This window comes from Littorina saxatilis, linkage group LG14 (genome assembly GCF_037325665.1).
Source record: "Littorina saxatilis isolate snail1 linkage group LG14, US_GU_Lsax_2.0, whole genome shotgun sequence".
Lineage (NCBI taxonomy): Eukaryota > Metazoa > Mollusca > Gastropoda > Littorinimorpha > Littorinidae > Littorina > Littorina saxatilis.
In genome coordinates this window covers 14,906,374-14,918,124 of record NC_090258.1, presented here as the reverse complement: position 1 = coordinate 14,918,124, position 11,751 = coordinate 14,906,374, and the positions used below count along the sequence as shown (strand labels likewise).

Below are 11,751 nucleotides of genomic sequence, written 5' to 3'. Positions count from 1 at the left end.
TGTGTGTGTCTGCAGGGGTGGATACAGTATAATGCGGGGAGGGGGGGGGGGGTCCAAAACTGAGGCAGGGGTCCAGACTCAGGCCCCTCGTGGCGACGCCCTGTTGGGGGGGGGGGGGGGGGGGGAGGGGGGGAGGGTGGAGGGGGGAGGGGGGGGGGGGGGGGGGGGTTGCTACTGTGAGAACATTTTTACATTTCAATGGTAATTTTTAGGTCTATCCTTGTGTCTGGTAACCAAATTGTCAGCGTTTTTCTAACCTGGTGCAAAACTGAGATGGTACCAAATAGTGTGGGTTGCGGTATACAGGGCTGAAGGGCATGCAAACAAGCATTGACCTTAACGGGCAAAGTAGCCGCTCGTGGTGACACGGGGGTAGGACATGGATACCGTCTCTGCACAAACAGTTGACCTGTGACCTTTGCAGTCGCTGCGCTGTATCCTAGGCACTGGTGTTTGCTGTCGCCTGGTGGTTTTTGCCGGGGTGCTCTTTTCCACACGTGTCACACACGTGTTCGAACCTGCAGCGGGACCCGTAGAGGCATGTGCCTTTGTTTGTGCTGTGTACTGCTGGCACACCTCCTTCCCACTGGGTCCCACAGGTCGTCGAATACCGCCGCTTCCCATCGTGGCCTTGCCGCTTTTGCTGCCTAGAACTTGTTGGGCACGCTCACGGAGAATCACTGTGGACAGGTGGGGGTTGGGGGTCCCCCAAGCAAACCCGCTGGTCGCCTGGCGCTTCCTGTACTCGTCGTCGTACAGGAGCACCGACTGCCAGGAGAATCTTGCGCCGAGCTCGCCCACCATCTCCGTATAACCGAGGTAGGCTTCGTGGTCGAAGTCCGGTGCATTCATTAGTTTTGCCATTATTCTTGCATTTGCGACGATTCAGTGGCAGGGGGATACGTTGTCCAACTTTGGTTTGTTGGCCAGCTTGAGCGTGACACCTCCCGCGAGTGTCACCTCTTCCTCCACCGCCATAGAAGCCGGTACGAAGTCAACAATTCTTAAAAATGTCTCACCTAGTGAAGCGGTAGACTGTGTGGCCATGTTGCCAAAAAGGCCCTGGAGCGGTGCCACTTGGTCGGCAGCACGCAACGGCCCTCCCCCGTACTTCTTTTGCAGGTCTGCCACTGCCGCTTTTAATTCCACTATGTGGCCTCTTTTTAACTTCGCTTTTAAAATTCACGTTGTTACCCGGCCAGGGGAAAAAATTCCCTGTAAAACGGGTGCTAAAAATTTCGCATCAGGACGCACGATTCAACCTAACACTTGACGTCGAAGACATGTGCTAAGTGAGACCTAAAATGATCTTTATACACGAAGCATGGAAGCTTTTACAAAGCATGGGCGTGTACACTAGTTAGATAACATGTTTTTTAATTCGTTTCAGCTGTTGTCAAAGACGTTTTGAACTAAAATTGAATGTGGTACTGTCATTTCGTATGTCTGGCTTTGAAACATGTCCCGCGGCGCTCTCGATGTGTGGAGGGGTTGATATATACTCCAAGAGAGGCTTCGTTTCGACGAGCGCGCAATAGCTCTATCGTTTAATAGGGCGCTTATGTGGCAAGGTGAAGGTGCATGGTTCGATGCACCTTATGGACCGAATATTGTTTTGTTTATTATTTTCATCCGAGCATGCAGCTTTCACTGTCTTTTTCTGCACTCCTTTCTGGCTCTCTCTTTCATATTATTATTTTTTCCTTTCATTTTATTTAATTTTTGTAATTCTAATTTTTTTCAATTATTTTTTATTTTATTTCTTTAATTCTTTTAATTTGTTTATCAGTGTCAAAAGTTAGACACGGTCAACTGGTTTTGCTCTGAGTGAGTGCAGGTGACCTCAATTAGCTGACCGGGTGACAACTCTCTGCCCACAACAATGGAACGCTGCGGGTTTTCAATTCATATTTTTGCAAAGTAAATGTATCTGCACAAGCATGTGTGCCTCTGTGAGTATGTTCGTGGCTGCTTTCATGGGGTGCCTGTATCCTCAGGAATTTGAGGATTTCTTTTATCTCTCTGTTTCTGACACCGTTGATTTAACGTCATTTTTACCGGACAGTTTTTTTCCTTTCAGTTATAAGTTGTAGTAGTTTGACCATATTGTTTTAGGACAAGTAGAGCTCGTTCACCAGTAGCAAAGACTCACTCAGTCCGTCAGTGTGCCTGAGTGTGTATGATGGGGGGGGGGGGGGGGGGGGCTCTCCCGTGACCGGCCACCTGCAATGTACAGACAGGTTTGCACTGGCTCATCGAACCACGCACCTTCACCTTGCCACATAAGCGCCGTGAATTTTAAGAGCGAAACCTAACTAGCCGGGCTATAAATAGCCAGCGGCTACAAAAAGTGGGTGCTGACCACAGAGATATAGAATATTCTATATCTCTGTGGTGCTGACCCAAACGGGAAACTTGAAAATACGCGGTGTCTGATTTGTACGGCACCACCACTCTCACTCTGGTACCGGTCTGGCTCCACAATTGTTACTTTGACCGGTCTTGATCTGGCACGTGACTATTTCCGCCAGGCTCTGCCTTGTCACTCTGGGACCACCAGTCTCACACCCTCCCTCCCTCTCCATTCTTTTTGTCTGTGTCAGAGTGCGCGTGCGAGTCACAGTCACAGTGTGTATGTGCTCGAGTCATATCCGGCTGGTTGTGTGTGTGTGTGTGTGTGTGTGTGTGTGTGTGTGTGTGTGTGTGTGTGTGTGTGTGCGTGTGCGTGTGTGTTTGTGTTCGCGGGTGCGTGTGTGTACGTGAGTGTCAAATTGATATCTTACCATCACGTCACACTAACACAGTTACAATCAGCAGTAACATTGACCTGATAATTCGCCTGACAGCAACTATAGCAGATTACAATAAATGTTAGCAAGCACACTCGTGTCATTTTTTTTTTTTAATGTATTCATAATCTTCGTGCCTCGTTTTGTTTCGATAATCGTTCATGAGTCACTTTGCTTAGATAGTCGTTATCAGTATTTTGCTTGGCACACTTCGTCCCGATGGCATCAACATCATGCCATGATTCCCTCCATCATGACTTGTATATATGCGCGCGTGTGTGTGTGTGTGTGTGTGTGTGTGTGTGTATACCTGTGTAAATGTGTTTGTGTGTGTGCTTGCATGCATGTATGTGTGTGTGTGAGTGTGTGTGTGTGTGAAAGTCCAAAGTCGGCACATTTGCGAACTCATCACTTTTTATTTACATTTTTTACTTTTTGCTATTTGTATTATCATTTGTTTAGTGTAGGTATTGTTGACACTCTCTCTCTCTCTCTCTCTCTCTCTCTCTCTCTCTCTCTCTCTCTCTCTCTCTCTCTCTCTCTCTCTCTCTCTCTCTTTCTCTCTCTCTCTCTCTCTCTCTCTTCAACTTCAGGCCCTTCAAGCGTTATTATTCTGATTTGTTTCGTTTTGGTTTCATTTTTCATTGCTCATTTTTCGTTTTGATTTGTCTCCCTTTCCCCCTTCTTTTGCGCTTGGAGGATATCATTGCCATCTTCTCTGATAAGTCGTTTTGATATTTGTGACCCTCCACCACGAAATGAGTCGCATGTCACCTCGCGCGGTTCTGCGCTAGGCTTAATATAAGTCCGGGGAGTGTCTGGTAACAGTGTGAGGGTCACCTTAGTCACAGGCTTATAACTCAAACAGTTTTTGCTCTTTTCTAAAACGGTTTTCACCACTGGATAGAGCATAAAAAACTCTTTAGGTAAATGTAAAAATATGAAAATCATGCAAAGGTGACATGCGACTCATTTCGTGGTGGAGGGTCACATTTGTATTGTTGTTTTCATTTTTTTAACCTGTTGAAGACCTTTAGGTCGAAACGTTGTTCATTGTCGTTTGTTTGTATATTTCGTTGCGAGTCCAGTGTATTGGGTATTACTCTTAGTATTTTGAAGGAAGAAGTGTTTTCAACTACTAAAAGTTATTCGACTGACGCTGTCACATACAGGACTAAACCAAGCTATGTTTGCCTGTAGCACACTTCAATAACAACAAACTCATTTTCAAAATGGAGGTTTGGACGGTGAGCTGAAAACTGAAACAGATACTGCAAATGAAAGAATATCTAAAATACTGTTGAAAATAACTTAATTCACGTGAAAACTATCATGTTTTTCTAGGATTGTGCATGCACTAATGGCTTCCTGCTGCCTTAAACACATGTATACCAAAATGCGACAGCTTCAGCATCTCAGTTTTGTACTGAGCGGGAATGTTGCCAATTCCTTTAAACAGTATTTTATTCGTAAACAGACATATGATAATATAACAACATCATTAAGAAGGAGCACAACAAGTTTAAAACTTATGGTAAGTGCTCACATAAACATTCCTGTTGCCAATTGGGGCCGCCTAGTCGTTGATACTTGAAAGCTCTGGACTTGTGATCCGCGAGTTCGAATCTGGGCCGGGACACACTTTATGTGCAGACTCAAGAGACTGTATCCATGTCCCACCCCATTGTTACCACTGTGGCACGTAGAAGACCTCGGTCGTTCTGCCATAGGTGCAGATGGCTGATGAAACCAAACAACGCACACATCTGGGTAGTGCGACTCTGTTGCTATTAGGCTCCCCCTGGCCGGGAGGAGGAAGCGACCCGGATTTCCCAGCGTTGAGATGATAAAGTAATGAAAATGAAAACTATAGGAAAATGAACTTATTTTCGTGAAATCAGACCTCTGTCGTAGACCATTCTCCAGTTGTGTGCGGTTTACACGGACCTTTTATCCAGCTGGAAATGGGTAAGCTTACAATATGACCCTATTTAGGGCAGGGGAAGGCAAAGACAGCGAGGAGATGGGCACAGTTCTCTTCACGCTGGCCCTACAAAAGTTAAGATCTTTAGCACTTCGCTCCCCTGCGATCAAATATGGTTACAGGATCGGAATACCTTTACCTTACCTTAATTTACCTTTTTTCCAGCATCAGTTAGTGCATAATTATGGTGAATTTCAAGAATCAAACAGAAGAACGAGTAATTATTGGAACGTTAGGACATCAAGGTTTTTTTAAATTTCAAAGTGGTTTGTGTGTGTGTGTGTGTGTGTGTTTGTGTGTGAGTGTGTGTGTGAGTGTGTGTGTGTGTGTGAGTGTGTGTGTGTGAGTGTGTGTCTGTGAGTGTGTGTGTGTGTGTGTGTGTGTGTGTGTGTGTTTGTGTGTGTGTGTGTGTGTGTGTGTGTGTGTGTGTGTGTGTGTGTGTATTAAATGATGTCAAGTCCAACACTTTGAAAAATCATGTAAACTAATAGCTCCAAGAGGAGGAATGTTGCTTTAATGCAAAAAAACTAAATATTTGCAATCAAGTCTCCTGCAGTCATATATCATGAAGTTGACTTGATAACAGTGAAGATGTCCGTTCTCGACATCCGCATTGCTCGAACGCACATGCCGAGAGAGAGAGAGGGAGAGAGAGAGAGAGAGAGAGAGAGAGAGAGAGAGAGAGAGAGAGAGAGAGAGAGAGAGAGAAGAGACAAACAGAGACAGAGACAGAGACAGAGACAGAGAGAGGCAGAGACTATCTCCACATAAAATGTTCGATTACGGGTGTCAGCAGATACTCTCAACCATCCTTACGTTTTCCTTTATCAAGATATGTCATGTGAGTGTGCTCAACATTGTTTTCTGTTGAGATAATTGTAAACCGCACAGTGTGTAAAACAGTACAGTTCGGAGTAACTATGGGTGCACGCCGGTGGGCCTGCTGTTTGCTATTGAGTGAAGGAGTGATTATTTAACCATCACCATGTTTTGGAATTCAAGAATTCTAGCGGTAAGTGAAGCGAAAACAATATATCGACGAACCATTCGAAAGGGTAGTATCAGTGGTGGTGGTGATAGTGGTGGTAGCGGTGGCCGTGGTGTTGGTTGTGATAATGCTGCTGCTGCTGCTGCTGATGTTGGGGGCGGAAGGATGATGATGATGATGATGATGATGATGATGATGATGATGATGTTGGTGGTGGAAGGTGATGATGATGATGATGATGATGGTGGTGGAAGGTGATGATGATGATGATGATGATGGTGGTGGAAGATGATGATGATGATGATGATGGTGGAATGATGATGATGATGATGATGATGATGGTGGAAGGACGATGATGATGATGATGATGATGATGATGATGATGATGATGATGATGATAATGACGGTTTGTTTTGGTGTGCAATCATTTTTCAACATATTCACAAGTTACAGATTGAGATTGTGCAAGGCATTTACAACTTACAGTGCATGTCTGTGCAAGTAAAGTTTATCACATGTAATATTTCTTCATCGTTCAACCAAGAAGGATTGTGATGATGCGAATGTGTTGTAATTGATCTAATTGCGTGTCTGTGGTGTATGTGCATTTACAAGAATAAACATTTTTCAAAACATTTCTAATTTGCCTTTTCATACAAAACAATGCATTTCAGCCTACAATCAATGATACTGATTTTGATGTACAATGATGATAATCTTCTTCCTCTCTTTCTTCCTTTTTACATTTAGTCAAGTTTTGACTAAATGTTTTAACATAGAGGGGGAATCGAGACGAGGGTCGTGGTGTATCAGTGTGTGTGTGTGTGTGTGTGTGTGTGTGTGTGTGTGTGTGTGTGTGTGTGTGTGTTGTTTGTGTGTGTGTGCGCGCGTGTGTGTGTGTAGAGCGATTCAGACTAAACTACTGGACCGATCTTTATGAAATTTGACATGAGAGTTCCTGGGAATGATATCCCCGGACGTTTTTTTCTTTTTTCGATAAATGTCTTTGATGACGTCATATCCGGCTTTTTGTAAAAGTTGAGGCGGCACTGTCACACCCTCATTTTTCAATCAAATTGATTGAAATTTTGGCCAAGCAATCTTCGACAAAGGCCAGTATTGCATTTCAGCATGGTGGCTTAAAAATTAATTAATGACTTTGGTCATTCAAAATCTGAAAACTGTAACAAAATTTTTTTTATAAAACGATCCAAATTTACGTTCATCTTATTCTTCATTATTTTCTAATTACAAAAACATATAAATATGTTATATTTGGATTAAAAACAAGCTCTGAAAATTAAAAACATAAAAATTATGATTAAAATTAAATTTCCGAAATCGTTTTAAAAACTATTTCATCTTATTCCTTGTCGGTTCCTGATTCCAAAAACATATAGATATGATTTGTTTGGATTAAAAACACGCTCAGAAAGTTAAAACGAAGAGGTAAAGCGTGCTATGAAGCACAGCGCAACCGCTACAGCGCCAAACAGGCTCGTCACTTTCACTAGCGGCGGACTACGTTCAGTTTCATTCTGTGAGTTCCACAGCTTGACTAAATGTAGTAATTTCGCCTTACGCGACTTGTTTTGGTTTGTCACAACAAAAAAGAGACAATCAAAAGATATTTATTATAATCAAAATACAAAGAGGAACAAAATATATATTCCACAAAACACACACACAGACATACACAGAGGCACAGACAGACACACGCACACAGACACGCACACACACACACACACACGCACACACACACACACACACACGACACACACACACACACACACAGGACACACACACACACACACAGACACACACAGATACACACACAGACACACGCACACCCCCCACACACACCAAAAAAGGACAGAAAACAAACTTCTTTCTGAAAAAGACTGTGTCTGTCTAGCAGATCATCTGCCTGATGGCATCAGGGCTGACCGTGGTGTACGCCGTGCAAGGTAAGATGGTGAACACCTCAATGTTTAGTAACACAGTCCTACAGCTTTGTTGTATTCGCTTTGCACTGGTTTTACCGGATGGATTTCTTAGACAAGTGGAAATAGTACGAATCGTCGGAATATTTTCGACCGATTTCTATTGTTACGATATATATATATATATATATATATCTTCTTTCTCGCATAAAGTATCGCAGGTAGAAACTTAAATACCACAGACAACTCGGTGTGTGTGTGTGTGTGTGTGTGTGTGTGCAGGGGCGGACGAGGGGGGGGTTTCTGGGGTTTCCGGAAACCCCCCCCCAGCCAAAAAATAAAAATATTTTTGTGTGTTTTTTTGGGTTGAGTTTCAATTTTGTGGGTATTAATCAGTGACAAAATCTGCTGCCTGGAACTGGTAATGATCATCCTCAGAATGCACCAGCTTGCACCATTTTGCATCCTTTTTTTCAAAATTTTCCGGGGGGGCATGCCCCCGGACCCCCCTAGCAAGCTAGGCGCTTCGCGCCGTCGGCTCGGCGCTTCGCGCCTTCACACCCATATCTTCACAATATACTTTTGGAAACCCCCCCCATAAAATGAACTGATCCGCCCCTGGTGTGTGTGTGTGTGTGTGTGTGTGTGTGTGTGTGTGTGTGTCATCAAAATTTACCCAAGACAACTGAGTAAATGGTCGCATCAGAACTTACCATCAGACAGCTCTGTAATTTTGTTTATAATAACAATTAAAAAAAACATACCAGACCATGTTGCAAATGTTTGTCATCAAGAAAAAGACAACTCTGCACATGTTTTTGGTCAAGACTGACCATGTACATGTTTGTCATAAAAAAAACCACCTACATGTTTGTCTTTAAACGTTACCAGTTACAAATATACTTTTTTTGAAATTTTTTCTAAACAGAAACAACTCTGAAAATGTTTGTTATTAATTCTTACCAGATAAAACTCTTCAAATATTCGTCAATAAAACTTACCAATATACATCTGCAAATGTTTGTCATCAACATCTATCAAAGACAACTGCAAATATTTGTAATCAAACTGTACTAAAGACAACTCCACAATGTTTCTCATGAACTTAACATACAACTATGTAAATGCGTGTCATGATTATTGCCAAGATACAACGTAACATCTTATCTGATATAACTCTGCAATATTTTTTCTCAGGTTCAACACAAAAGCCAGTCCAAGCTCACTTTACCATATTCGAGGACGACATTACATCAACCTTCACTCACAATGCGGACGAAAAACGCGACGTCACCGAAGCTGCAACAGCCACTCATGACGTCAAACTTGATCATCCAAATGTGACGCAGGCAAAACCAAATGCAGCGACAGTACTCACTCAGAATCTTCTGACGTCTGCCCTTCAAACAGCAAGACAAAAGGAAAACGCCACCAAAGCCACAACTACTGCGAAAAGAACTTCTCCCGCGGTTAGAGGTTTCACAGGAGAACACGGGAAAACTGATCCCACCACAGACACGGATGCTAATGATTCGTCAACTACTTCCAGGCATCCCAAACCAAACGAAATAGGTACGTGGACAACAAGTAGTGTTACCGTGTTATCCGTGACTCCAGGCGCACCAAAACAGCCTGGAGAAAAAACTGGAATTTCCACACTCAGTATTGGCAGTACCTCCGTGTCTGCAAACACAGCAGAAACAGAAACCACTAAGGATGTTGATGCCGCCACGTCCGACTCTTCTATTACAGCAGGCATTTCAAATGCTGTTAATATCCAAACAACCGCCGATGACGTCATGTTCGTTTCTCCCACGACGTTGGGAATACAAGACACCAGAGATGTGGAAACGACGACTAAGTACGTCACCTTCGTTTCTCCTACCACCCTGGAAATACAAAACACAAGAGATGCGAGAACAAAGAATGATGACGTTACTTTAATTTCTCCTGGTACCACAGAAATACCACATAGTGACTATGTGGTAACTACCGCAAATGATGAGGTCTCGTCCGTTTCTCACACCACAATGGAAACAAAGACTATTCGCAATGACGTCACTTCAGCTACCGAAGAAAAACGTCATAATACGATTGGAGCCACAGCCACTGCACGACAGTATACGTCTACGACGAACAGGGCATCCAGCACCTCAGGTATGTTGAAAATGCGCCCAATAGACGAATTCGGGGAGGAGGCTTAATTTTGTCAGGGTCCTATTCGCCGTGAAAGAGGTAGCTCCAACTAAGGCACTGAAGGTGAAGCAAACATGTGGTCACCGATCAGTAGAGGGAAGCAACCATGGCGAAAATGGACCAGGGTGGAGATTTTCAGATCTCCAAGGACAACTTATTTGCAGACCTGCTAGTGTCTTATCCCCCTTCGTGTGTACACGTAGGCACAAGACCAAATACGCACGGTAAAGATCCTGTAATCCTCGTCAGAGTTCGGTGGGTTATAGAAACACGAAAACACCCAGCAAGCACCCCACGAAAACTGAGTATGGCTGTCAAAATGACGTTGAAAAAACAGTTAGACACGTGAAAACCAGCTAGTGCAAAACGCGAGTGTACATTGGAGTTGTAGCCCTTGTCCGCAATGAGAAAGGAAATAAAATTACTAAGTCGGAAAAAATAAAAATAAAATAGTGTCAAACAGTCAGTACACTTTACAAACTATTGAATGAACACCTTCCATTGATTTTTTTCTAGAGGCCTGCACACCAGGATTCCACTCAGATTCTGGGACAGAGCCTTGTGAATCTTGTCCGCAAGGAACCTACCAATCATGGGATGGTGCCATGACCTGTGACCCTTGCCCTGGAGTGACGTGGACAAAAGGACGCAACTCTACCAGTCCGAATGACTGCATACGTAAGTTGTCAAAATAGGCTAGTTTCAGGCAACCCTAACCGAGCTCTTCTAAATCTGTCATAGTTTTGTGTGTGTGTGTGTGTGTGTGTGTGTGTGTGTGTGTGTGTGTGCGTGCGTGCGTGCGTGCGTGCGTACGTGCATGCGTGTGTGTGCGTGTGTGGAAGTGCAGTATGGACTAGTGGCGTTGGCGTTTTATAACCATGACTGTTCACAAGTGAATCATCTTACAAGTACATGATACACTTAATTGTGGACTATTAGATGTTAAGGGTTCAGGGTGGAGCTTTTTCCGATCTCCCAGGTAAACTTATGTGCGGACCTGCTAATGCCTTATCCCTCTTCGTGTGTACACGCAAGCACAAGACCAAGTGCGCACGGTAAAGATCCTGTAATTCATGTCAGAGTTGGGTGGGTTATAGAAACACGAAAATACCCAGCATGCTTCCCCCGAAATCGGCGTACGCTGCCGTGAATGATCGGGGTCAAAACGGTCATACACGTAAAACACCACTCGTGAGTAAACGTGAGAGTTTTAGCCCTTCAACGAAGAAGAAGAAGAAGACGTATCATGTTCAATGGTCTATCTAGAGAGTGTGTTCTATCTTTATTTGGTGTTTAACGTCGTTTTCAACCGTTCAAGGTTATATCGCGACGGTAGAGCTCGAGCGTGCGTCGAGTTCATTTGAGCCGTAGGAAGAATATAGGACATTTGTTGTATTTTCATCGAAGCGCACATGATTGTAGTATTGCGAGTAATTGTTGCTATCCCGATGATTGACTCGAACATGTATCACACTCGTGGAAAAGAAAGAATCAAATCCATTTCGATAGAATATCGAGGCACCAATCTTCATTGTCTGGTGTCTGGTTTAGGAGAGAAGTCATTGTCAGTAATTTTACGGAAGCGTTTTACAAAGGTGTTATTCTGCTGTATGTTTCCAATAATGTTGGAACAATAAATCATTAAATACATTTTTGGTCAGTTTCACACATTCTGTTTTGAGGGAAGGTGCGTTGAATGAACTTGTTATGACGCTAAAAGGCATAAAGCGCTAAAACTACTTGTTTCCCAAAATGGTAAAAAAAAAAAAAATAATAAAAAAAAAAAAAAATTCTCTGTAAAATAACAAATAAGATTTTTCCATTCGTACAATGTGATATGAGGTTGTCTAA

General features: G+C 43.3%; 1 protein-coding gene across 1 annotated transcript in view; it reads left to right on the top strand.

Moving 5' to 3' along the window:
- The first annotated feature begins 5,693 nt into the window (after positions 1-5,693).
- Positions 5,694-11,751, top strand: part of LOC138947215 (uncharacterized) — a 32,349-nt gene continuing 26,291 nt past the window's right edge. Inside the window, exons 1-4 of the mRNA XM_070318652.1 lie at positions 5,694-5,785; positions 7,680-7,728; positions 8,902-9,861; positions 10,417-10,578. Coding sequence (XP_070174753.1) covers positions 5,759-5,785; positions 7,680-7,728; positions 8,902-9,861; positions 10,417-10,578 — 1,198 coding nt within the window. The 5' untranslated portion in view covers positions 5,694-5,758. The remainder of the gene's footprint in view (positions 5,786-7,679; positions 7,729-8,901; positions 9,862-10,416; positions 10,579-11,751) is intronic.